Source organism: Leptopilina heterotoma, unplaced genomic scaffold (genome assembly GCF_015476425.1).
Source record: "Leptopilina heterotoma isolate Lh14 unplaced genomic scaffold, ASM1547642v1 Lhet_53, whole genome shotgun sequence".
In the NCBI taxonomy this organism is placed as follows: Eukaryota; Metazoa; Arthropoda; class Insecta; order Hymenoptera; family Figitidae; genus Leptopilina; species Leptopilina heterotoma.
The window spans coordinates 1,152,161-1,178,109 of NW_025111115.1; the positions used below are offsets into that span (position 1 = coordinate 1,152,161).

The 25,949-nt window shown below is 27.7% G+C and overlaps 7 protein-coding genes and 1 non-coding gene across 12 annotated transcripts in view; 3 read left to right on the forward strand and 5 right to left on the reverse strand.

Moving 5' to 3' along the window:
* LOC122508215 (histone deacetylase 4) overlaps positions 1 to 25,949 on the reverse strand; it is a 153,617-nt gene that overhangs the window by 127,443 nt on the left and 225 nt on the right. The window contains exon 1 of one of the 2 annotated variants that reach the window (XM_043621424.1): positions 17,720 to 17,843. The exons of the other annotated variant lie outside the window; for it this stretch is intronic. The gene's annotated coding sequence lies outside the window, so the exon portion shown is untranslated. Of the gene's footprint in view, positions 1 to 17,719; positions 17,844 to 25,949 lie in introns of those variants that run through there. 2 annotated transcript variants of the gene reach the window in all.
* Positions 130 to 4,969, reverse strand: LOC122508217 (solute carrier family 41 member 1-like). 4 transcript variants are annotated; one of them, XM_043621435.1, is made up of 7 exons: positions 4,077 to 4,210; positions 3,516 to 3,535; positions 2,892 to 3,316; positions 2,334 to 2,805; positions 1,775 to 2,125; positions 1,526 to 1,674; positions 130 to 1,168 (listed from the first exon to the last, which is right to left on the reverse strand). In XM_043621435.1, the coding sequence occupies exons 2-7, from the start codon at positions 3,526 to 3,528 to the stop codon at positions 983 to 985; spliced, it is 1,596 nt and encodes a 531-aa protein (XP_043477370.1). In that variant the 5' UTR covers positions 3,529 to 3,535; positions 4,077 to 4,210; the 3' UTR covers positions 130 to 982. The 4 variants fall into 4 exon arrangements, with proteins under 4 accessions (XP_043477370.1, XP_043477372.1, XP_043477371.1 ...); XM_043621437.1 differs by lacking the exons at positions 3,516 to 3,535; positions 4,077 to 4,210 and adding an exon at positions 4,774 to 4,969 and having other exon boundaries at positions 131 to 1,168; XM_043621436.1 differs by lacking the exons at positions 3,516 to 3,535; positions 4,077 to 4,210 and adding an exon at positions 4,529 to 4,969 and having other exon boundaries at positions 131 to 1,168.
* LOC122508219 lies at positions 6,103 to 8,374 on the forward strand. The gene is made up of 4 exons (XM_043621439.1): positions 6,103 to 6,217; positions 6,668 to 7,004; positions 7,099 to 7,500; positions 7,615 to 8,374. Exons 2-4 carry the CDS (start codon positions 6,681 to 6,683, stop codon positions 8,362 to 8,364), a joined length of 1,476 nt encoding a protein of 491 aa, XP_043477374.1. The 5' UTR covers positions 6,103 to 6,217; positions 6,668 to 6,680; the 3' UTR covers positions 8,365 to 8,374.
* LOC122508221 lies at positions 8,632 to 10,290 on the reverse strand. Its single transcript, XM_043621442.1, has 4 exons — positions 9,460 to 10,290; positions 8,998 to 9,289; positions 8,850 to 8,915; positions 8,632 to 8,672 (listed from the first exon to the last, which is right to left on the reverse strand). Exons 1-4 carry the CDS (start codon positions 10,128 to 10,130, stop codon positions 8,667 to 8,669), a joined length of 1,035 nt encoding a protein of 344 aa, XP_043477377.1. The 5' UTR covers positions 10,131 to 10,290; the 3' UTR covers positions 8,632 to 8,666.
* On the reverse strand, positions 10,502 to 13,033 carry LOC122508224. Its single transcript, XM_043621445.1, has 5 exons — positions 12,940 to 13,033; positions 12,561 to 12,828; positions 10,931 to 10,999; positions 10,748 to 10,837; positions 10,502 to 10,618 (listed from the first exon to the last, which is right to left on the reverse strand). Exons 1-5 carry the CDS (start codon positions 12,978 to 12,980, stop codon positions 10,538 to 10,540), a joined length of 549 nt encoding a protein of 182 aa, XP_043477380.1. The 5' UTR covers positions 12,981 to 13,033; the 3' UTR covers positions 10,502 to 10,537.
* Positions 14,225 to 14,296, reverse strand: Trnae-uuc. The gene has a single exon. It is a non-coding gene; the product is annotated as a tRNA-Glu (tRNA).
* On the forward strand, positions 14,755 to 17,281 carry LOC122508222. The gene is made up of 5 exons (XM_043621443.1): positions 14,755 to 15,005; positions 15,165 to 15,304; positions 15,866 to 15,990; positions 16,163 to 16,305; positions 16,373 to 17,281. Coding segments are annotated over exons 1-5 (900 nt in total). The 5' UTR covers positions 14,755 to 15,004; the 3' UTR covers positions 16,864 to 17,281.
* On the forward strand, positions 18,055 to 25,860 carry LOC122508213 (neuroblastoma-amplified sequence-like). The gene is made up of 18 exons (XM_043621421.1): positions 18,055 to 18,196; positions 18,346 to 18,577; positions 18,670 to 19,088; positions 19,180 to 19,563; positions 19,625 to 19,832; positions 19,895 to 20,115; positions 20,233 to 20,580; positions 20,656 to 20,861; positions 20,948 to 21,244; positions 21,344 to 21,680; positions 21,788 to 22,200; positions 22,267 to 22,566; positions 22,641 to 22,929; positions 23,010 to 23,318; positions 23,399 to 23,807; positions 23,930 to 24,888; positions 25,027 to 25,155; positions 25,279 to 25,860. The coding sequence occupies exons 1-18, from the start codon at positions 18,104 to 18,106 to the stop codon at positions 25,552 to 25,554; spliced, it is 5,829 nt and encodes a 1,942-aa protein (XP_043477356.1). The 5' UTR covers positions 18,055 to 18,103; the 3' UTR covers positions 25,555 to 25,860.

Genomic DNA, 25,949 nt, shown 5'->3' on the forward strand with positions numbered 1-25,949 from the left:
CCTCCAATTTTTATTAAAATCGGTTCATCCGATCGCGAGTAATTAGCTATTTACTAAAACGCTACAAATAACTTTGACCTTGAATAACTTTGGCAAATATTCGAATTTCGGAAAACTATTTACAAGTTTTTATTATGCCATCATAGGCTATCGAAACATATAAGAATGAGAAAAATCCACCGACCCAATGAAAAATAGGGGCCCACTTCAGGAATTCTTACCCAACTTTTATTTAATAAAGTTATAATTTCTTCTGGCCTGAAAATGGCACATAAATGTAATAAAATTGAAAGTGACACAAATTGAAAACAATCAAAAATGTCTACATTCACATAATTCACATAATAATACTTAAAGAATAGATGTAAATTGTAAATAACTAAATATTTAAACAACTTACTAAATCCAAGTAAACAAAAACATTATATTATATATAATATTACAATCATAATATTTCGAATAAAAATATCCTGCTCAAAAGATTAAATCTTAAGAAGCAATAAAAATTGTTCCTTTTTCAAAAAAAAAAATACCTAAGACAATTTATAAGTACACATGCAAAATTGACTTATTAAACTCACAAGAGTTAAAAAATCATATTACACTGACAATTAGAAAACAAATTTCTAAAATAAATTTCCAACTATCGAGTGCTATCTTATCTAATTAATTTTTTTTAACTGTATTCCTTCAGCAAAAACAAATTATTTTTGTCCAAAAATTTCTATCAAAAATATTCTTTCGTAAAAAAAAAGAAATTGATTAAACTTCTTTAGACAATATAGCACCTCTTTTTTTATGAATAAAATAAATTGGTTCACATAAATCCTACTTTCAAGACAAATATCGTCAAAAACTGGAATATAATAAATAAATATCGTTTTGTTTCTTTCTTTTTAAAAGACTAATATAACATTTTTACGAGAAGTAAAGATATGTCCAGTACAATCGAGAGAGAGTAATAAAAAAATATTTCATTCATTCAATCACCAACGTCCGAGTCACCATCACCAATAGCATTAAGAATATGAAATGCAATACCGAGAAAAGCTGTTCCGATAAGATCACCAGCTGCCGTTAGATACGGTATCGCTGAATTATCGGGATCCATTCCTTTTGTCCACATCCAAACGACCATTAATTGAGCAATGTACAACAATAATATAACCTGCAATAAATCATTTTATACTCAAATTAAACTGTTTACATTTTTTTAATAACTACTAATGAATTAAATTAACAAAGTAAATGAAATACGCAAAATGGTGTAATAATAAATAAAATAAATATTAAGTAATAAAAATAAAATCGAAATCAATAAAACTTTACGATTGAAATTAAAATTATTTTCTAAGTGAAATTTCTACTATTCAGATTCTTTCTCACATTTATAATTAAAAATTTAGAAGAAAAAAATATTTTTCCAAGCAAATTTTTCTCAACAACTATTTTTTCCTTCAATAGTTATTTATAAACGTTGTGAACTTTGCCGGTTTTCATTTATTCGAATAATAAATTTAAATACCTGCAAAAATGCGCATATCAAGTAAATAGTGAGAAAAATAGGCGTAAAGGATGTATGACCCGCTTGTAAATAACTGATAGTGTAACTGAAGATTAAATGCCCTGGTATCACCATCATTAACAGAACTCTTGCTGTTCTCGCGTGTCCTCCTAATTGAAAGAGAAAAAAAATATTTTGCAGTAATAATTTTTTTTACATTTAGAAAATAAGAAATAACGTTGGGTGAAGGAAATATGAAATTTAATTTACCTGCAGCAAAAAATACATGAAACGGACTGACACAAATTTTTGGCATCTCTCGAATTCCCATTCCTTGTTGTTTATGAAGATCGGTGGAAATTCTACTTGATTGGACGGCAACGAGATTCCCACCAACGCCATTTATAACCAATTGAAAGACAGCGATACCTTTATAATTTGAAATTGTATAATCCAAAATAAGTCCACCGAAACTACTAATTATCATAGCTAAAATCACTGGCGTCCAACTGTCATTCAATACTTCTTTGGTGAAGGGATTTTTCGCAGCAATATAACCCCATAGTGGAGTCAAAAAGAGGCAAATTACAATTAAAGTTGGCGCAATCCAAGGCGCTGTACCTAAAATTAGAAAAAAATTGAATAACAATTGAAAAAGGTTAAACAAGGTTGTCGTAAAAGATTAATTTTGTTTCTCCCTGACTTTTTCCTGATTTCTATATTTTTTCCTGACTGATTTTTCACATTAATGTTAAAACCCTGTTGAAAAGCAGGAGACGAAGATAAAGAAATTAATAGTCAAATAATTAAGTAGTTCAAGATATTTTACCTATCGCATTGTACAAAAGTGAAGCAATCCAAGAGAGTAGAGCAAGAGTCGTTAAATCTCCCAAGGATGCTGCAATCGGAGTCGCTACATTGTCTGGATTGATGTTCATTTGCCGCGAGAGGAGAATAACCGCGGACATGACGAGTCCAAGAACAAAACTCGCAACCGAGGCAGTGACCAGTGCACTTGCTCCAAGAATAAGGCCATGATGAATGTCGAATTTCGCTTCTGGTAACCATCCCAAAGCGACGGCGGCCAATGACGCCAGCATACCGACAACCATTGCCTGACATTGTATTAATGCAAGATTGCCGACAATTAATGTCCATTGCTGACTCCTTGTGTCCATATGACCCAGATTTGCCTGCGTCGAAAGACGTGACGCTAATGTCATTTCTAAATTGCCTTTTAAACCTAACAAGGCAGGAACGAGTATATACACTTCCGATACATTCTGATAGACCTCCCAGTGCTGAAAAAGAAAAAACAGATTCACTTTTTTTCCCACATTTCTAAATTCAATTTTCTTTTCCATTTTCAATTGTCTAAAAATATTACCTGTACAACGTCGAGCAGCAAACTTGCCGCCACCATTCCAAATCCAGCAAGTAAAAAAGGTATAAACATTTGAATAGAAATGGACCAGACACTCTCGTCCTTATCATTTTGATATAAATTGTCTGTCGTTTTATTCACAGAATTATTATGATTAAGGCCTTTAACATCGACTTTTGGTAAACTGGTCGGTATCAGTCGTTGCGTGTCCTCGTCAATGCTTTCGCTCTCCGAGTCGATCTCCAATTCCATTTTAATGTCCTCGACATTCTGTTCAAGTGGCTCTCCACTTCCTGAACCAACCATTTTTTCCAATAGAGAATTTCTTGCTTTTCTATGACGTAGCTTGCTGTTTTTCCCTGAATCTCGTGCTTCTTCGTCTGCATGATTCAGGTCCTTGAAATTAATATTTCCGTCACCAGAAAGCACTGGAAAAAAACGACAATTTAGATAATATTCCATTTATGTAAATACTAAATAGAGAAAATTGTTTTCAAAAACAAATTCGCTTAGACTGATAACGCATTTTCTCTCATTCTATTAATACCTCTTTTTTCTTATTCTGCTTTGTCCAAGATAACAATATTTCACCGTTTTGCTTAGATTTAATATTGATCAAATACTTACTTCTTAATCTCATTCAATTACTGAAAATCGATTATAATACAATAGATGAAATTAAAATATTACAATCACAATACTAGAAAATTAAGATTACAAATTACAAAACTACGATTACAGAAAAAAAATATCAAACAAGTTTCACAGTACTATTAATTAAGAGACAAGTATTTATTTAAAATATCAGACAAATGTTATGTAATTAAAAGCAGACAAGCTCACGAATTGAATCATTTATAGATTCGTTGTTAAAATCCGAATTGAGACTATCAAACCCAATTTAATTCAAGATTGAAATCTATTTCTAAATTTAGTTAATAAAAAATAAACTAACCATACTTATAATTACAAATTTTCCCCAACACTTAAAAATTTCCAAGAAATGCAATTGTTAAAAGAACGACAGTCAACAAAATGTATTAAGAATTTAGAATATTATTAAAATGTAAATGTCACCTAAAAATATTACAAGCAAATTTCAATTTCAAATGTATTAATAATGCAAAAAACAAAATATTGCACGTGCAAATAAATTTCCGAATATTTACAATAATAATTTTTACTCACATTGAAGTAATTCTTTCTGACGAAAATATTATTAAAAAAAATAATTTAGCCAGTTTTTACAAAATTTGTCATATAAACTCATGCAACAAAGTATATTTAAAGATAAGCACTATCTCCTTTACCTATCCAACTCCGATATTAAAAAAAGAATGCCATGTCTCACTCTCGAAATCAATTTCTATTACCTCAGAACAATAAACGATAATGTTATTCACGAAACACAAAGAATGTTTAGCTTCCACAATTCAAATATTTATACACATGCAAGAAACAAGGAAAAAAATATATCCACACTAAAAAAAATTGAAATTCTGTATTATTAAATACTTTAACAGGAAATCAATCATTTCAACGATTTCAACAAATTCATAAACAATTTTACGATTATTTTACAATTCACTATACACATGTTTCCAAAATTTAATTTTATAAAGAAAAATAATAACACTTACTCGTAATGAAGAAATGATTTTCCTGTCATTCATACACGTCCATTTAAAAGCGATGAACTTATTTAATGAGTCCGTTAACATGAATAATTGTAACTTTGACACAATAATGTAAAACACTTTTTATTTACTGTGTGATGATTTTGAAAAATAATAATGTTGAGGTGATATTTTTAATGCGTGATGAAAAATAATACACCGAACTTGTGAAACATAACCTGAAAAGCCGCTTTTAAAAACAAACGTACCTCAATTTTGTGTTTACATGTTTATCCATAATCGAATGACACTTGAATGTGAAAAAGAGTTTTTCTAATAATGTCAGAGTGGAAGAATTGTAAAATTTCTAATGCTTCTTTTTTGTTACGTATAATATTTAAAAGACAAATTAAAGGTGTGCCGACAGAACGCCTGGAAACGTTAAACAACTTATAAACACACACACACATACATGACATACACGTGGACACGTGGCAATTGGTGTAAATGCAACCAGTCTTGCATGTGGGCTAAACGGTTTGCCTCTCAAAAGTGCGCGAATTTTTTTTGTTTTTTTCAATTATTATCAGTTCTTGGTTATTGTTTATACTTTAAACACTCTATTGATAAAATTAACAGATAATATTGATTGATTAGTTTAAGAACTACCTATTAAAGTATTAATAAAAAAAAAATTAATATATAAACAAAATTATTGTAGATCATACATTAAAAATGTATCATTTTTATCTAAAAAAACCAAGATAATGAAATAAATCAATGAATAATAATAATATATATATATAGAAATAAATATAAATAACTTGTAATTAACTTTTTTACTGAATTATATTTAAAAAAAAATAAATGAAAATAGTTAATTAAAATTAATTTTAATTAAATTAATAAATATTTTAGATAGTAATTGTTATTGTTAATAATTAACTCATTAAAATTAATTAAAATTTTAAATGTGGAAAAAAAGACATGTGGTCTATTAAAAGACGTTATTGTATTTCAATTTCTATGTATATATTTAAAGCTAAAATAGACAAGAGCTAAGTTTATGATCATAAGGGGCCATCCATAAACCACGTAGCCTCTTGAGGGGGAGGGGGGGGGGGGTCAAGCAATTGACTACGACAAGAGGAAAAAATGGCGCTAATACATACATAAAAATTAAAAAACAAAAAATGTTAAATGGAAAATCTTGAAATAAAATTGCATTTAGTGTTTCTAAATTAAATGGGCATTGTGCCCATTCTCACTTGGCGCATGAGATGTTATCTTTGTCTTTTTTTGAAGTTAAATGCAGTTCTACCTTTTGCTAAAGACAACGGCCAGTCAAAGTCTTTTGTATCTCATTGAATGATCTATTCAAAGAGAATGATTTTTATTTTTAAATTGAAATCAATAAAAATTAATTCAAAAAAAAAAATTTTTAATTTATAATTAATTGCATTATTAGTTTTTCATTTCAAATTTCACTAACTAAAGACTAATTAATTTTCACGTTTAATTACAAATTGAACATCAAGTTAATAATAGCAATTAATTAAACGACTCATAAAGTGAAGATTAGTGGAAATTAAATTCAAAATTATTTGAATATTTACATGTAAATAAATAAAAATAATTTATAGTAAAAAAGTGGTAAATGTTATTAAAGTTGCCATCAATTTAAGGATTTTCCACTTTTGTAATTTACTTTTGGTGAGTTGATTTATTTTGTAAATAAATTAATTTAATTTATTATAATCATTTTGTAATAAATTAATTTTTAAAAATTAAATTATATTAGGAGATATTCAATAATTATATAAATTTATTCATTAATAATAATAGTAATTATTTATTTTTAATTTTTATGATAAAAGTGCAAATTCAATATTTTTTATTTTTTTCTACTTTATTTTATTAATTACAGCTTTTTCCATAGAGTAAAATTTTGTCAGTGAATCTGTGACATAATCTTATTACGTTATCCAAAAGCTAAAAATAATTTTATTTTCCCAAGAAAAATTTGTAAGAATTTCAAAAGTTATAAAAAAGAATTTTAACAATTTTTTCTTGCTGTTTCTCATAATTTTTATAAATTTTAATTTTGTATTCTTTATATTTTTAAAGCTTTTCAATTTTTTTAGACAAATTTTTATTTTTCAGCATATAAAACAAAATGGGTCGCAAAAAGGATAAAAGAAGAAAAAATGTTTTAAAACAACATTCGAATAATAGTGTCGCTTTAAAAAATGATTTAGAAAAGACTTCAACTCAAAATGTCAATTTGTTGAACAATACAATTGACATTATTGCAAGATTAAATTTTCCGTTCCTAGAACCAAATGCTAACGACATAATTTTTAAAGAAGAAGAAGAAGAAGATTTTGAATTTAATTTTCGACCTCGTACAATTTTTGCTTACAATCTTTGCTTAGTGTGCATGGAAATATGTGATGTATCAATTACTTGTGAAAATTGTCAAATGGTGTCATATTGTTCAGTAAGATTTAATTTAAACATACAAAATTTTTTCACAAAAATAAATAAACAAACAAAACAGAAATTAATACAAAAACTTGAAAATTACTTTTCAGGATAATCACCGAAAGGAGAATTTAATGGATCATAGAAATTTATGTAAAATTCTAACAGAAGTTTGCAGTAAAAATAGGGGTTTATCTTTAGCAAAGGATCTGTCACCCGATGAATACAGAACTTTTCGAGTAAAATTAATAGAAATAATTGAACAGAGTTTACAACGAAAATTAGATTTATGGGAAAAGGAAATTATTCTATACCCTCGATTATGTCGACAATGTCACAGCGAAAACAATCTGATGCATTGTCCAGAATGTAAAATGGATTTTTATTGCTCTAAAGATCATCAACAAGATCATAATCAATGGTGCAATCAATTTAAACTCTTCCACAGAATTATTTACCTTCAAAAACATCATGGATCAGTTACTCCAAAACTGCCAAATCGAATTTACAAGGTATTTATAAAATTCAAATCTAATTAAAATTCAACATAAAATTCAGAAAATAAAAAATAAAAACAAAAAGTTACATTCAATTTTTAAAATTAAAAACTTGTTCTCATTTCTTAGGAAGCAAATTCTCTACCAGAATCTATGGATGACTTAATATCAGATTTATTCTCCTCGTCGGAGTATTATAAAAAAATGGATTGTCATTCATATGCAAGTCTATCACACATCGCAACAATTCCACTAACAACTTTACTTGCAATTCAAAAAAGTTTTAATAATTGGCAAATAATGAAAAATATTTCTATTCACGTGATAGGCGCAGAATTTCAATTTGAATGCTGGAATTTTCGAATTTGGGAGAAAGTATTTCTTCACTATCTACCGAATCTTAAAAATTTATCCCTGACATTCACTGGGCCAGAGTTACAAATACCAGAAATTTTGGTCAATTTTTTACAAAAAAATATCAAAATTTGCAAATACTGTCGTGATAGCGGTAGACAAATAAACGTTACTTTTAATCAAGGAAAACTCTATCATGAAATCAAGTCACCAGAAACAGATATTGTCTGTCTATTTAATCCGGGACTTTATCGAAAAACAGGATTTAACGGAAACGATACGTGGCCACTGACTATAAAAAAATTTTCAAATTTAAAAATTCCAGTTGTTATCACAGCTTACACGGAAAAGGAAATACCACAAGATATCGCGACAATAAAATCATTGTGTAATGTTCAGGTAATAATGGAACCGCAAAAAAATCCATTTGCAAGTTTAAAACCCGACAGAAATTTCGTCAGTGATGACACAGCACCGTTGATGTATAAAAATCAGTTTTTATCGATTATTAAAGGTATAAATTGAATTATTTTTAAATTAACTTATAAAGTTATAAATAAAGTTATAAATAAACCTTTAAAAGAATTTTTCAAAAGAATTAAAAAACAGGAAAATTTGTTGAAAAATTTCTAATTTCCTTTGTAATCAAATTGCAGTACAATTACTAGATATGTTAAAACAATTCCAAAGATCTATAAAGAAAATAAAAATAATGTATTTCTGCAATAAACACACCTATCTCAAGTATTTACAAGAAGAAGAAAATTTGTACCTTGTATAGATATTCATAGTCTAGATCGATCAATCCATGCAATGAAATTTTCAATTTATTTCTAAGTAAATAAAGTAGAACACTTTTAATCTGAAACTAAATGTTTGCTAAACGAAACGCATCTCTACAATTAAATTAAAACTTATTCTTAACAATCCGAATTTTAGAAAAGTTTACTTTAAAATCAAAGTTTCAAACTAGAAAATATTCTCACAAAGACTTTTTTAGAAAATCTTACCGAATACATCCGATTTGATTTTGAATTTGTCCACAACTTACAAAGAGCAATACCAGTGTTATTTGCCTATTTGCACAAAAAAAAGAATAACTATAATCAATTTACTGAAAAGCAAACAAAAATCAGTCGGCATAAAAATTATAAATACCTCGTTGGAAATACTTCCAGAAGCAGTTGAAATGAAGAAAAGTTCGACAATATTACTAAACAAAACAAGAAAATGCATTGTCGATGATAAATATAGCATCCAATACCATTCTGCATTTTTTATTACTATATGATAAATTATATTAACTGATGAAACTGTATTAACAAAATTCACCATTAACATCAACAATATTGGTACTGAAAAAAAATCTTCAACATCCTCAACAATTTTTATTAAATAACTGTGCAACTGTTTTGCGATTGTAATTTTTTTAACAGTTAACGATGAAAATCTAAACGTAAAACAAAATTACAAAATATAATTCTATAATTATAATTATAATAATAATAATCCACGAGTTTTGAACTTTCAGATAAATTTTGTTATTTAAAATATTAACTAATTCATATTTAGAAAGAAGGTTCAGAACTTTAAGATAATTAATAACAATTATATAGTCACCTATATCCAAAAATTGCACAATTGAACATTTCCTCTTCTCCACATTTCTTGAGAATTTTATTCAAATGTAAAAATTTCAGTTCAATTATTTGCAGTACGGAGATAAATAGAAAATAAACATGATGAATGACGATATGTGGATAACGATATAAACCCCATAAAATCAAATTATAGAGAGAGAATATTTTACAATGAAAAGTTTGATCAACAATAAAGACTGTTGTAAAATAGAAAAATACAAAATATGACCAAATTTGAATTATTCCCATAATTTTCAATGAACTACTCGATATTTTCAATTGCTGACAAAATTTCATCGTTGTTTGTAAACTTTTGACAATGTTCTTCAATCTCTTTTGACGAAATGCAAATGTCAACCATATGAAAATTGTCGCTATTAACTGTGAAATGTGAACAAATATATCAACCAGATCAGTAGCTTCTATTATTTGTTTATGTGAAAAGATAATTGTATATTTCAACCTAATTGACCAAATAAAGAGAAAAATATACGAAATGGAAAGAAAAATTGCATAGAGGCGATAAAGAGAAGATGTTTGTAATTTTAATTTCCCATTCAAATTTAATGGACATAGACCTATAATTTTTGCATAGTAATAAAGAAAAGTAACTGAAGAATATAATTTTTCTTCGTATAAAATTTTCACCATGGTTTTGATTGTTTTCGAACTTTTCAATTTTACTCTGCACTCTAAACATAAAATAATAATTTCCTTCTATAATGGAACAATTCTAAAAGTTGAAACACAATAACACAAATTGTTCTGTCATTATATCGATCCAGAAAGACCTTTCAAGAAATGAAATACTATACACAGTCATTTAAAAAGAGTGTATAAAAAATTAAAACTCTTTTTAAAAAAATTACGTTAATGGATTAATAAATATTTAGTTATATAGTGTATAAATTATAATACATAAATAGTAAATTATAGATAATGATTTAATTTATTACTTAATCATTAAACATTTATAATACATTTTTTACTAATTGATTTAATTTAATTCTTTTACCTTTATCAGAAAAGCTTTTTTATTTATAAATATTCTTTTTTAGTTAATGATTATTTTCTTTACCAGATTTATAATCATCTAATTGAACCATAATTATTAAGTAAGTTGTTACAGTTCCTAAAATCTGTGAATAGTAAATATATTTAATGTAGTTATTAATTCACAAATAAAATCGAAGAAATTATTTTTTTTAAGTGTTTCATTTCCGTTTGAAAAAGGTGAGAAATTTTATTTTCATTTTAATTTTACGTACCCTGAATATAAATTGATAATTTAAATTTATGAAACCATGCAATGATACTGTCAATTTCCTTTGAAGCAACATTTGTGAAACATTCCGAATCTATAAAATAACAATGTGAAATTTTTATTTGCGATCTTTTTAATTTTATTTCTATGCTTTTCTATAGTTTAATACAAAGTGAAAAAAACTCACTGTCTTTTGACAATTTGTTGGCCTATTGTAAATCCACATTTTATGAAGAATGTTTCCTGTATTATTTGCCTAAAACAAAAATTATTATATAAGTTTTTTAATTTCCTTAATTTAATCTAATACAATTCAAAGTTTACTGAATTTTTTTGAAATATATCTCTAAGTAAATAAATAAATCCTTTTGTTACAAAATTCAACCTCTTTAATGAAACTCCCTGAAGAAATTGCAACGAAGAATAATTCGAGTAAAATGAGAGTAAACCATATCAAATAATTTGCACTTATCCAAAGACCTTGTTCTTGAAAATTATCCTTTCTAACACACTGATATATTCCGTGTAATTCATAAATGACGTGTAAAAAATGTGATAAAAGAAGTGTCAACATTAGAAATCCAAAAACGTCCATTATCATTAGACTCAGATTGACAAGATCATTGTGTAAATATCCGAAATTGTAAATTTTTTCCGAATGCCTACGCATTCAAAATTTATTCCAAAAAAGAAAACACAGAAATCAAGTACAAAAAAAAATAATTTTTACCTGCATTGAACTATTGATGATCCACTATTATTATAATTATCCTCAAGAAACAAATATCTCAATTTTTTATTCAATCTACGGAATTTTCGTTGTAATATTTGCAGGAGTGTGATAAAAAGAATTATCAAATTATGCACAATAATTTGTGGTAAATAATAAGGAATCCACAACATCCAATCGAAATCAGTGTAAATTGAATAAATAACATTATCAAAAATTAATATTACAATGTAGGAAGTGTTTATAATTATCAAGTGTCTATTAATAATCCACACAATTTCCCATTGATTATCATAAATACCCAATTTTCTAGCCATTAAACTCGTTCTCATGAATTCATTGACAATAATTAACAGTTCCCTTTGGCGAAATGCAAAAATAATCCACGAAAATAATGTTATTGCAAAATTAAGTGTCACACTGACACTATTCGCAATAATTGATATAATAGTTTCCATGGGAAATTTTATATGTGCCCGATGAATGATTAATCGAAAAAAGGCAATAATATGAATACAACTGTTTAAAATTGAATAAATAATTCCCGTTTGAGAGTATTTTAGTGTTCCATTCTTTTCCATTACGAGTGGAAATAGACCAATTAATTTTCCATAATAATAGAGAAAGGCTAATGATAAGGAAAGTTTTCTTTTTTCCACCATATCAGTGTGTATTAAAAAACACAATTTGGTTTCAGAAAAATATCATTTGGGTATATTAGAATTTCGCACGTTTTCGAGGAATTAAAAAAGAAGCTTTCAGGTGAATTGAATTGAATTATTCATTTGAATGATGTGACACTTGAGAATTTACCAGATAGTGTTTATTTTAATATACCTAATGTTCTTTTTCTGTTTATTGAAATAATTAATGCGTCGAAAATTAGCATATTTTTTCATGTTTGTTGAGCAGCCTAAGAAGCAAAATTAAATTAATTATAGCAACAGTAACACAAAAATAATCTTATAAAATGATTTGCTTCTTAGGTAATTTTTCTTCGAAGCGAGACACAAAATTAATATTAACAAAATGTAAAAAATGTTTCATAATAACAGAAATAAAAGCAGTAAATTATTGTAAAAATTACCTCACTTGAAATGGTTTCCGAAATTGAGGAAAGGAAGAAGAAGTGTAGAAAGTACAAAAATATTTTAAACAAAGCATTCGTCGCAAACAAGAAATTATTCTCCTTTACATTCAATAATATAACATTTGCGACGTGAATTGTTTTAACAAAAAAGAATGTTATGGTAATTAATACCGGAAATCCAAAGAAATTTATTAAATCCTCAACAAGATCACTTAATGTCTCATGGAACTCACCAAAGGACCTAATATCTACCGACCTCGAAATTCTAAGGTAAAATAAATATTAAATTGTAATATGAATTACAATAATTACAATTAAAATTACAATATGTACCGAAAAATATTGCAATTATTATATCAAATTATTAAAAATCTACCTCAATTTTTCAAAATCACTTTCAAATTCATGTTTCTTCATCAACTTTCCCAACCGAGCATTTAAATAATAATATCTTCTTTGCAAACAATGTAAAATTATGACAAAATATAGAAAAACATTTGTCCCAAGAATGTATATTAAATCAAACCACGGCCACAAAATATTAAAACCCCAAAATTTTGAATACATTAATTGATTGAAAGTATGAATGAAAAAGTCGTAAATATTAACAATTAAAACGTAATTTACAATATTATTATCAATCATTTTTTGATTTACTTCCAATAAACCTAATTTAACCGACACTTTATTAAGATTTTCAAAAATTTGTATTATATTTAATAATTTCTTCTGTCGCAAGGCAAATAATAACCAACAAGAAATGCCCGTTATGCATTGTAATTGAAAAACAAATAAATCAACAATAAATGACACTTTTGGCTCTGCTGATGATAAATATTTACTCCTCGTATAAACAGCGTTAAAAAAAAGAAGAAATAATAAGAAACTAAGAAGAATCGAGTAAAAAATTGAAATTAGGGAATATTTCCAAGTGTTTTGTTCGTCTAACGCAAGAGGACACAAACCAATAATTTTTGCGAAATAATAAAGAAAAATAAATTTTAATGTTTGATTTTTCTTTTCCGAATTCATCCGTATAATAAGTAGGGACTATTAATAATGTACGAATGTAAAATACAGGAAATATTGTCGTCAAGTTAATTGAATAAAAAATCGATATTTATACTACGCGATAATTGTAGGTATATGTGTATGGTTAATAAACAAATGAGTTTTTCTAAAGAGTTTTTCTACCTGCAAGAATAAACAATAGAGCACCTGTTAAAATTTGTCGGGGGTAAAATGAACCCTTATAACAAAAGGATTTTTTTTTTAATGAGGATCAATTTTAAAAACGCAGGTATATGGAAAAATTAAAAGGGTAATTTTCTTTCTTCGTCTACAGGGGTCGTTCATAAACTACGTCACACTCCTAGGGGTGGGGGGGGGTGTCAAGCTGTGTGTGACGAAGTGTGGAAAAAAAAATTTTTGTATGTAAAAATGTGACGAAGGGGGGGGGGGTAAAAATCAGCCTGAAAAAGCTTGACGTAGTTTGCGAATGAAGACCTAAGAATATCTTCTAATCTACTTATTTCTCTTAAATGATCTAAGCATAACTTTCTACCTAATTTGCATGTTTATTCGTCTCATTCTAGAATTGGAAATAAAAAAATTAATTAAGATATAGTTAATAAAAAATAAATCTCAAAAGTGCAAAAATTTTCCCGTACCGGGAATCGAACCCGAGCCTCCTGGGTGAAAGCCAGGTATCCTAGCCACTAGACCATACGGGACTTGAAAACGCTATTTTTTAAAGTTTTTCAAGACAATTCCTTTTTAAATTTTATCAATAAAGTGAATATTTCGTCACACTTGGGACAAAGTGAGCAACTAAAATTAGTACCTAGAGAAAAAAAAGCGAAATTCAAGTCAAGATTATAAACTAATTTTGTTCAAGAAAAATAATGGATAGGATCAGACTGTAATATGATTTATAGATTTTATAAAAAGCGAACCAGTGTTGCCAACTGTGACAATTTGAATTACAAGAGGAACAAGAAATATTAAAAACCCAGTTAGTCTATAACGATAACAAAAATGCAACTTACGTTTCATACAATCGGAAACGATAATTAAGTATCTATCTTCTCTATAAAATGTTATCTTATAAGAATGATCTATTTACTGTTTTTAAACGGAAGTAATTATTTTTCCCCCATTGGCTACACTGCTTTTTAGCCTTGCGATATTTTCACCAGGTGGCGCTTTCCAATACACCAGCTGTTTTTTTTATTTTTTTTTCACAAACAACAATATTACAAACGTGCTAAAAGTGTTATAATTAAAAATTTATTTAATACACAATTTGACATAAAATATCACAAGGACATTTAAAAAGGATGTCATAAATTTTATTACAGAGACAACGAAAGGAATTGATAACCTGACTCAATATATTAAAAAATTCAAAGAAAATTATTTATTTATTTATACATTGAAAAAGTAAGTAGTAAATATGTTTTATTGCAAATATTAATTTTCCTAAAAAGAATAATTTAAATTAGATAGAAAAAAAATGTTGAAAAATATGATGTAAGATTATTAAATAAAGTCATCACTTTAATTTTTTAGACTGTTTATATAGTTTTTTTTATATTTTAGTGATCACTAATACAATTGACAGTACGGATTATTGCTACTTTCCAATTTCAAATCAAGAAGTGCATTTAAGTATTCAAACCTGTCACGATGCAAGAATATCGCTGAGAACACATTTAGGGGATGATTCTAAAGTTTACGAGGTAAATGTCAAATTAATATTAACTTGAAGTATTATTAATATTAAATTCTCTAAAGAAATACTAAAATAGAAGACAATTACCATAGATAATGAAACGGCTTATTTCACTTTTATAACATATGTCGAAATCTTGCATTATTTATTGAAATAATTTTCTTAAAAATTATATAGTTACTGATAGTTTTGACAGAGCTGAGTCATCACATTATTGTCATTAATAATTATAATAATAATTAATTAATAATGTCAATAATTAATTACTAATTCTTTTAATAATTAGTAACTAACTAATAATTATATTAATAACTTATTAATCATTATATATTAAATAATTTATTAATATCTATTTAGGACATGTTAGTTTTTGATATTATACCATTATTTTGCATCTACTACATTGCCTTAATTAATTATAGTTTAATTTAATTTTATTGTTTCAGGGTTACCACAAAAATTTAGTTTTGTTTTTCCCTGAATTGCCTGATTTTCCTGACCTGTGGCAACCCTATTGTTTTAATTCAACGGTATATTCTTAATTTGAATTTTTTCTCAATAATTATAGATTGTCCTTGGCGAACGAGAAAATACAATTTCGTCGATAAAAGTAAATAATCATGAATCCAGTGTATCATTAGTCGAAACGAGAGATATTTTAAACGAAGAAGAAGAACGTTCCTTTTGGATAAGGTAAGAAATTGAAAGTCTGGAAAAAATTAAAACAACTTGTATCTTCATAAAAAATCAATTTAAAAAGAAAAAACGGAAAAAAAGTAAAAAAATTGAATTTTTTCGGATAGCGTTTTAAATGAACCAATAACGAAAGATAGAAAACTAAAAAAATATTTGTTTTTGCTTTCAGATGGAAATGGTACAATGGTGTATTGTCCGTTGGCCATGAGGGATGCGAGGCCTTCATGTCCTATCGAGATAAAGATCCTTTTATTATAAATTACATTGGTATCAGTACAGCTCACGGTGCAACAGGAAGTTGGGTACTCGACGGTAATATTTTCAAAATGACCAATTTCTCCTCTTTTTTAATTTTTTAACTAAAGATAAATGTTTACAGGAATACAGACACAGTGCTTGGAAATACGACAGCAATTGTTGGACACAAATCATTACTGGATAAATTACAATGAAAATTTGGGAATGCCAAGGAATGCAGTGACAGTATCGGAATGTGGATCGTTTGTTGGCCGAGCGCAACATGAAGGCTCTGTGACACCGGGCAATATTGAGGGCGATATTTGTACATTGGCATGGGGTGGAAGTGCACAGAATAAATCAAATTTTCAAGTATTGTGCGGAAAAACGGTAAATTGGATTAAATCGTGGGACGGTAGTGTTCCATTAAATGCACTACCTGGAGGCGAAACAGAAGACAATTATCCACTATTTATTGGTAGAGTTTTTATCGACGGTATGTATTATGCTGGCAAAATACAACCAAATCATCAAGTTTGTTATATACCACACTGTGGTATTGAAAAGGCTTTCAAGGAATATGAAACGTTAGTTGTCAATTGCTATCCAAATGTCGAATGGGTCGGTAGGTGAAAATGTATTTTTTTTTTCGTAAATTAATCATTTTTCGTCCTCCAAACAAAATATGTATATTCCTTTTTTGAAATTATAAGTGTCTGAATAATTGTTTATTCGCTCAAGAAAAACAAAAGAGAATATATTATTAATTTTATATTTATTGTGTCATATGTATAAAAAATATTTGGAACAGTTGAATTGTAAATAATTGTTGAACAATGAAAATATTGTATAAAGGGGAATAATGAGCGATTACCTCAGAAAGACACCTAATATTATGTACTATAATAAGATTCTTTTATCTCAGGAAAAATATGAATGTTGTAAAAATGTAATATTGCTGTATTAAATATTTATTTGTTATTAATTTTCAAGATCTTTAATTGTTTTGTCATTTCTAATTGTACAAAATAAAACAACTTAGTCTTGTAAATCGCTTCTTTTCACTTAATTCATTTAATTCATTTAATTACTAATCATTTTATTTGTAAAAAGTAAAAAATTATCTTTAGTTTGAAGAAAAGAAACAATATTTTAGAAAATAAATGCCAAATATAAATATTCTACACTTTTATATTTATATGAAATTTATAAAACGTTTTTTCATATATTTTAAATTACGAGATACATTATCTGACTTAAACCAATTCAATTTCAAAAATCAAAAACATAATCATCTCTAAAACAATACCCAGTTGTTTACTTATAAGAATCAAATTTTAATAATTGTCAGATCAAGTTAAATAATCATTTAAAATGTTAATCAATGTTAATAAAATAGTTTAAGTAATGAAAATGACATAAAAGTACATATCAGATAAAGAAATCAGATACTTTGTAGATAAATTGATAAACAACATTGACACCTAACCTCAAATTAGCACCGGAATTTTCGATCAAAACAGTGACGTGTCGTCGAGTTCCATTTTTCCCGTTTTTTTCTAAATAAATACTTTCAAATATCATAGTCGAGATAATAATTCACAAACTTTTATTTATATTAACCGTTAAATATATAAACAATTAAATAAATGAAATAAATACATGCCCCATTGGCACAAACGAAACGAACTTTCTGAATTACTGCGGGTGCTGCGGGTTGAAATCTAACCTCAAAAATGCAATATGTCAAAAGTGATAAAGTTTAATAAAAAAAACTATTAAATATTTAGAAGCGCAAAAAATGTGATACTTAAAAAAATATAATGTAATTGTGACTAGAAAACTGTCTGTAGTGAGAATTATTTGATAGAAAATGGGTCCAAATCCAGAAGAACAAATGATGGAGGAATCAATTTTGTATGAACTTTTAGAATATTTTGTTAAAAAACAAGAACCAGAAGTGATTGTAAGTTGTCAATTATTGCTCAAGAATGGTCTTATTCATTTGAAATTAACGAATTCGTAAAAATAGGAGAAATATTTTATTTTTATTACCACCAAAATTATTTCATACTCTTAATTATATAGAAATTATTTTTCGTTTATTTTTTTCAGAAATGTAAAAACGATGGGGTAATTTTGCCAACGGGAACAATAAAGAATGCTCTACGTTATTTAAATAATCGATATTCTTTGCCAGAAAGTATATCTCAACAAGTTAGTTTCACACTATCTTGGAAATTCGCTATTGGTGACAATGGGCGAATTTTAGCAATTTTACAAGAAAACATAATCGAAATAAGAAAACTTAAGGATGAGTATTTATCAGTTACAGGAAAAATATCAGGTAAATAAAAATATTGAATCAAAAAAAAATTTGAGACTGACGAGGAAAATTTTATGAAAAAAAGAAATGAAACCATTTTCTAAATTTTTCAGTGCCAAAAGACGCATTTCCTCAGTGGCGAAAAATTACCTGGAGTCCCGATGGACAAATATTAGTTTTAGCCTCAAGCAATGGTCACTTATCGTTTTACAATTCATTGGGAAATAATATTTTTAATATTAATCCAAAAACAGATTCGCCAAATCCTCATATTTTAGAAGCAGGCGATTCAATAGCTTCCACAATATTTAAAAAGCCACGAATTCAAAGTGATATTTGGGAATATGAATTTATCAGTATATCCTACAGTGGTTTATTAAAATCCTATTATATCTCGTCGTCAAATAATTTCGAGGCTAATCATGAATTTTCATTTGGAAATTTTTATCGAAATGGCCTCAATGCTGTCGTTTATAGCGAAAAATACGATCTTCTGTTTGTCGCTGGCAATACGATTAATCGCAATTTGACAGTAAGTTCAAAAAATAAAAATTGGATATGAAGTTTTTTTTCATAATTCGATAAAATTAGATATAAAAAATAATCGTTTTGAAATTTTCCAGTGTACTGCTTTAGAAGTCGGATTATCGTCATGGCGTTTTTTGAACGATCATCCTTACTACAAATTATCATTCTCCTTTGAAGAACAAACACTCATTAAACCTGTATTTTCAATTTGGAACTATATGCCTTCGATTAGAAATCAGGCGCAATCGATAATATTTAAATTGAGCATTTCTCCCACTAGTCAACATTTGGTATGTTTACATACCGATGGTTGCATTTCACTTTGGAATTTGCCAACTCTTAAACTTGAAAATATGTGGAAACTAAATGAACAACCGGAATACAATTTAACGAATCCTTTGGAGACGATTAAATTTAAGAAATTTCCCCTTGGCCTCTCGGAATTTCATCCCATGGATTTGGGCTGGTGGTCAGATCAGGTAAATTTTTACTATTTTTTTCTTATTTTTACTCTAACGATAATTAACCAATTTTTTACAGACTATCATAATCGCAAGATATTCAGGTTCTGTTTCGGTTTGTTCGATTAAAAATCTGAAAAATCTCTTGGGAACGAGTCCCGAATTTTTGTACGGACAACCACAAGTTTCTGAATTAAACGCCGGCCGAGGGTTTTTGTGTTTAGACTGTGAGGTATTTATTACGAGCACAAAAAGAAGTCGCGAATCGTCAATTGGTGGACAATCAGGTAAGAAAACGAAATTAAATTGTAGAATTTTTTTCGAGATAAAAATATAATATTCTTTTCAGACGTATCGTCTGACAGTGAAAAAGACGACTACGAGGCAGAAGCGAACACAATTTTAAATTACACCACTCGATTGGTGCAGAATACACTCTATTCAATGACGGACATTGAAAAATTTCAACCAAAAAGAAAGAAATCAAAAATCTTTCACAGAACTTATAGAATATTGGGAATTAAGAGTACAACGCCCGAGGAATTGTATTCTAGAAAAATTGAAAACGAGGTGATTTTTTGCGAATAACGTTTTAATGAAATGAATTAATATTATCAAAAATCATAATTGTAACGATATTTTTAAAGATTTATAAAGAGAATAAATTTATTAAAATTATTTTTCAAGGACTATGAGGAGGCATTGTCTCTAGCGAAAACTTACAATTTAGATACAGATCTCGTTTATCAAACTCAATGGAGAAAATCGGAATTCTCTCTAAACGCAATTTCAGATCATTTAGCGAAGGTCAGCAAAAGATCTTGGGTTTTAAATGAATGTAAAACTCGAGTTCCCGATAATTTTGAAGCTGCGAGAGAATTACTTAAATTTGGATTACGAGGTGCAAATTTGGAGACTTTAATCGCTATTGGCAATGATGATGATGATGGAAGGTTTAAATCTTTTGAAACTAATGATGACAACGACGACGACGACGACGATATTAATTTTGATGAAAGTCTCACTTTAAAACAGGTTTGATAGAAAAATTACTATTCACTATTTTGAAAAATAAAAATAATAAATAAATAATATTTATATAACAAATAGATTCAAAGAATAAACAAATATTTGGAGCAAGTGGACTTTGAAAATTTATCGGAACCCCAAAAAGAACTCATAAAAACCAGAAAAAAGCTTCTAGATCTTTTGGACAAATTAACAACCTATGAAAATATTCTCGAGTCACAAACGGAATACGATAAAGTATTCTATGAAGAATTTCGTCAACTCTCACCACTTGAAAACGCAATTGGGTATTTAAAAAGTCTTTTTGCTATGTTTTATTTTCAATAATATAAAAAGGAATTGAATATTAAACCTTATATTTTTTTATTTTTAGATTCGCCAAAGAATGTAATTGCAAAGGAGTTGAAGTTATGTTCACGTATTATGGATCGAAATTAATACCCCATTGGCTAGCAATTTTGAGTTTTTTCCCTGAAACTTTCAGTCCATTTTCATATGAAGATCTACTGCCAAAATGCGATGAAGAAGGCAAATTATTTCTGCTCTTTCAAAGAAAATTACGTGAAATTGATTGGGTCGAGAGAAGCGAATTTTCTCATCTCTTGAAAATCGACAACGACTACGAGACCTCAATTATTTATGAATTGTGCCCTTCATTGGTTCCCTACAGGTAAGAATTTTTTTTTTAAGTAAATCATTGGATATTTTTACAACAATTTATTTTTATCAAAAGTATAGAAAGTAAATTAATATTTGTTTTTTTTAATAGAAGTACGGATTTGAGTCCAGATTTACTGACAAAATGGTACAAATGGCGAGCTTGTGAAATCGAAAGACAATGCGGAATAGTCGATTATGCTCTGGGATTAATAAACATTGGCAAGGATAGAAATATTTTTGGTTTGGAAAATTTACTTTTTGAATTAGAAACATTGGATGATCTCGTATATAAAGTACGTCTCGAGTTTTTATCACTGTCTGAAGTGAAAAAATTGACTGACTTAGAGAAAGTCAAATTACTGATGAGCAAATCGTCAGAATCAAAGTTTGTCAATGATCTAAAGGACAAAGTATTACCATTTATCAAGAGAAAAGAAAAATATTTGGTAAGAACTGAATTTAATTTGCAACCAAATTTTCCATTTTTTTTTTTTTTTTTTGATATTGTATTGTTTTAATTTAATTTCATCATAAATGATTATTTATTGAATAGAAAGGGCAGAGCGACTCGGAAGAAAATCTCCTTCGTAAATACATGATTCATATAAGCAAATCTGATTTAAGTTGGCCTGTTAAATTTTTCCAATACTTGAAAACAACTCACGACTCGGATATATTGGAAATTATAAACGATAATGTGACATTGGCTATCGAATGTATTTATGCTTGCACCAATAACGATATGTATGAAGATGCTAAAAGAATTCACGAAACTATTGCAAAACAAGAATCACCGGAGTCTGTGAATTTCGAATTACAAGAAGAATTGGAAAGAGAATTGATATGTGTGAAAATTCTCAACACTTACGGTGTTAGTGTTCCATTCAGTTTTATTAATGAAAATAAAGAGAATCTAGAAGCCATTAGATCACTTCTGATAAAAATGTCCGAAGGTTTGAAAAATCGGTAAGGAACATTTTTTTTGTGGGAAAATGAAAATTGATTTTACATATTAATAATTTGCTTTTTTAGTATTCCACCGCCTATCGAGAAAGCTTGGGCCCATCTTTTAAATGACATGCTCGAGATGCAGGGATTAATTTTTAAAACACTGGACGTGGAAATTTGTTTTGAAATTTGTCTATCAGCACGATTAAGATCGGGTGCTAAGACAACTATTCAAAGTTGTGGCACTCTGATGGAAGTTAGGAAAAATGAACAATCGCTTTTGAAAGTCTCTTATGAGAAGGCTGTAGAATTAATACTGAATGCGAGTATTGAATATTTTAACAGTGCAAAAAGTCTTCATGACACGAATATGGAATTGGCAAAGTAATATTGAAAATATATTTTTTATTTTGTAAATGAATCAATTTAAAAAAAATAAAATTGTTGTCTATTTTCAGAGCTTGTTTACATCTTATCGCCGATGAAAATCCACGAATCAAAGAAGAATACAATCTTATTGATTCGCTGAAAATTTTGGACGAATTCAATACGAATATTCTTCCTCTTCAAGTGAGACTTACAAAGGATAAGATAAAATTAATCGAAACTTGTCTACAAAGTTGGGACACTGCTTATAAAAATCGACAAAAATTACTAAATCTCGGAAAATATTTGCATATTCATCGGAATAATGCAAAATTGAGAGAGGGCAGAATTTTTCAATTAATCGCACAAAAAGCTCTCGAGGTAAATAAAAAAATGTAACTGATAAAAAAAGGATACAATTATTAAAATTTGTATATTTATATTTTTTCTCTTCTCTCTAGGTTAATGACTACAGTGCATGTGCTTCATCAGTGGAGAAAATGATCGAAGCAAATTATGAACCTTCTTGGAAAATTGCAAGAAGTTTAGGAAATAGTGAAAATTTTGAAGATTTAAAATTTAGACGACGCTGTTTAACTTTCACCCTAATTCATGGAACGCCAGATATTTTGGAAGATACAATGAAATACTTGAATTTATTAGAAATACAAATTTTGAATAAAAGCATACAAGACTGGATGCCTGGTGATAATGAGGATTTGGAAAGTACAACTAAAAGTGATGATGAATTCCCGGAACCTGCGCCAATTGTAAGAGAAAGAATAATTAAAATATAAATTTGGCTAATTGTAATTTTCGTGACTAAAAAATAATTTCTTCTTTTTTGCAGCCACAAGTTGAGAATAAAGAGTTTATTCCAAATATTTTGGGAACTTCAACCGAACTGGTAATAAGTTCAGCTAATTTGGTGAAAAATTCAACTTTTGGAATACTAAGGAACGCTGGGAATAAAGATTTTTGGAAAACTGCACTAAGCTTTAATTTAACAGGAGGAAATGAAAATATTATTTCTAAAGATGAAGTCGAAGAAATTGTAAACGATAACATACAAAGTTTTCCCTGTTTCTATCAATCGTTACACAAGAATTCGAAATTCAGTAAATTCGACACGAAATACACTAAATATTCCGATGACAATGAATTTAATACACGATTAAAGTTGTGCCAAACTTTATTGAGAGTTTCCTTATTGAGCGAAACTGCATGTTACGGTTTGGAAGTTAGCGACGTTAATCATCGTAAGTTTCCTTAGAGTAATTTATTTTTAAACTATAAAACCAATTAACATAAAAAATTAGTAATTATAAATTACAAATTGCTATTTCGTTAGAATTGTTTCAAAAAGTATTTTTCATTTCAGTGTTTCTTGAATCTGGAGAAAAGGTAATAAGCGAGGATTGCTTATTGGGTTTAGCGTATTTAATGAATTTGTCCGAGAATTCAATGAACGAAGTTGAAGAAATGTTTGACAATTTACCGAATACGGATTTAAATGATCAACTCGCGTTGTATTATTTTTCATTACAACTGTTTAAAAAAATACATCCAGAAGATAAAAATATTTTCCTATACGATCCACTTGTTTTAATAAATGCAATGTCAAGAGTGGAAAAATCCGAAAATCATCAAGAATTCATAACAATTCTTCAAAAACGAATTCATAAAATAGAAACTAAAAACATGAAATATTCGCCAAAAATAGAAGATTCCATTTCCGAAGAACAAGTTGATTTTCGAGAAACAAATTCCCATTCAATTGTGAAAAAGAATAATTTAAAAGAACTTGAAAAAACTTCCTCATCACTTTCTGATAACAAAACATCGAAGGAATCTGTTGAAAATATTCTATCTGACAATCAGGCCGATATCGATATTTCCACCGAGAATACAAAAACATTTAGTCAAAATTTAACATATAATGCCGATGACGATGGCGATGGATGGGACGAATGGGAAAATGATGATTGGGGAGATTTTCCTGAAGTTAAAGAAACCAAAGATAATACAATGGATGAAATTCCCAGTTTACGAAGTGATACAATGACAAGTTTATGCGAAAATGCAACAACCGAGGAGGAACGTTATCAAATTTTCGAAAAAATGTTCAACGAAATCGAAAATAAATGTCAGTATGCGGAACTTAAAGAAACCTTAAAACAATGGCCGGATTTTATTGATATTGAAAATATTTGCGCCGAAAAACATCCAGTACTAAAATTACTGGTAAAAGTAATAGAGTTAATTGATAAAAATAATATAAATTGTGAAATATTTCAAGAAATTAAGGAACTCTTAACGGATCAAGAAATATCGAAAGAGGTAAAACTTTTTTAACAAAAAATAAAAAATAATATTTTTAATTATTCTGGACATTAATTTTTATAAAAAAATTGTTTATAATTATTATAATAAATTATAAATTAATTAAATTATCTGTATGATTAAAATATTTTTCAGGTACTTTCAACATTTTTAGACAGGGAAAAAGAATTGTTAACAATTGAACAACAAATTTATGTAAAATTGTGTTCCACTGAACAAACTCTTCATACAGACGCTGTTAATTTTATCAAAGAAAAATATAAGGTATTTATAAATGATAAATAATTTTTAATATAATAATTTAACTGTTTTTTGAAAATTTTATAAGTTCATTTTCAAAAAACAGCTGAAAATAAAACTTAATGTTTTTCTATAAATATTTTACAGACACTGAAATTGACAACTCCAATTTTAGAAGAATTGTTTTTCAAAAATTTAACAGCATCCTTCAATCCATCGCACGAGCTTTACTATCAAATATTGGAAGAAGTTTTTTCAAATCGAACAATATCGGAAATCGAGAATAATATTAAATTACTAATTGATAGGTTAGTGGAACAAAAAAATATTCCACACGCAATAGCATTGTTGAATCAATTAGAAGGCATTCCGCCCTCATTAAGCACATTTGATACATGCCTTCACTTATTAACGAAAAAATAATTTTAATTTTGGTTTAAAAGAATTTATATTGTAAAAAAGTGGTTTCCCGCCAATTTTGTTTTCTCATTTTTGTCGTTAAAAAAAGTTGTGGAATTTAATATATTTTATTGTCTATCGAATTTCCTTTAAAGTCTAATGAAACGAGGAAATCTTGTCGATTTAATATTTATTGAAAAGATTTAATGGCAAAAATTAGAAGCCAAATGATTTTTTCGACAAAAATATTGTGTGAATGTCGCGCCAACGTACATGTACATTTTGAGGTTGTGTATTATTTGTATAAAAATAAACTTTGTTATAACTTTAGTTTGTGCTTTTCATTACTTTTATAGATCTATGGGGTTAATTTTAAGTAAAATATGAACAAACATTGGTAAATCAACAATTTTTTTTAG

Excerpts from the sequence above, each read along its gene's own strand:
- LOC122508224 (XM_043621445.1), bottom strand. The coding sequence starts at position 12,980 with ATGAAGAAACATGAATTTGAAAGTGATTTTGAAAAATTGAG. Across the intron at positions 11,000-12,560 it reads CGGAAACCATTTCAAGTGAG|GCAAATAATACAGGAAACAT; the intron begins GTAATTTTTACA and ends TTTTTGTTTTAG. Across the intron at positions 10,619-10,747 it reads ATTATCAATTTATATTCAGG|ATTTTAGGAACTGTAACAAC; the intron begins GTACGTAAAATT and ends TACTATTCACAG.
- LOC122508219 (XM_043621439.1), top strand. The coding sequence starts at position 6,681 with ATGGGTCGCAAAAAGGATAAAAGAAGAAAAAATGTTTTAAAACAACAT. Across the intron at positions 7,005-7,098 it reads AAATGGTGTCATATTGTTCA|GATAATCACCGAAAGGAGAA; the intron begins GTAAGATTTAAT and ends ATTACTTTTCAG. Across the intron at positions 7,501-7,614 it reads TGCCAAATCGAATTTACAAG|GAAGCAAATTCTCTACCAGA; the intron begins GTATTTATAAAA and ends CTCATTTCTTAG.
- LOC122508221 (XM_043621442.1), bottom strand. The coding sequence starts at position 10,130 with ATGGTGAAAATTTTATACGAAGAAAAATTATATTCTTCAGTTACTTTT. Across the intron at positions 9,290-9,459 it reads TGTGCAATTTTTGGATATAG|ATTTTCATCGTTAACTGTTA; the intron begins GTGACTATATAA and ends TTTTACGTTTAG. Across the intron at positions 8,916-8,997 it reads CTGGAAGTATTTCCAACGAG|GCAAATAACACTGGTATTGC; the intron begins GTATTTATAATT and ends TTGTGCAAATAG.
- LOC122508217 (XM_043621435.1), bottom strand. Across the intron at positions 2,126-2,333 it reads ACTTTTGTACAATGCGATAG|GTACAGCGCCTTGGATTGCG; the intron begins GTAAAATATCTT and ends TTCTAATTTTAG. Across the intron at positions 1,675-1,774 it reads TCATGTATTTTTTGCTGCAG|GAGGACACGCGAGAACAGCA; the intron begins GTAAATTAAATT and ends TCTTTCAATTAG.
- LOC122508222 (XM_043621443.1), top strand. Across the intron at positions 15,305-15,865 it reads ATGATTCTAAAGTTTACGAG|ATTGTCCTTGGCGAACGAGA; the intron begins GTAAATGTCAAA and ends CAATAATTATAG. Across the intron at positions 15,991-16,162 it reads GAACGTTCCTTTTGGATAAG|ATGGAAATGGTACAATGGTG; the intron begins GTAAGAAATTGA and ends TTTTGCTTTCAG.
- LOC122508213 (XM_043621421.1), top strand. The coding sequence starts at position 18,104 with ATGGGTCCAAATCCAGAAGAACAAATGATGGAGGAATCAATTTTGTAT. Across the intron at positions 18,197-18,345 it reads AACAAGAACCAGAAGTGATT|AAATGTAAAAACGATGGGGT; the intron begins GTAAGTTGTCAA and ends TATTTTTTTCAG. Across the intron at positions 20,116-20,232 it reads CTAGAAAAATTGAAAACGAG|GACTATGAGGAGGCATTGTC; the intron begins GTGATTTTTTGC and ends TTATTTTTCAAG.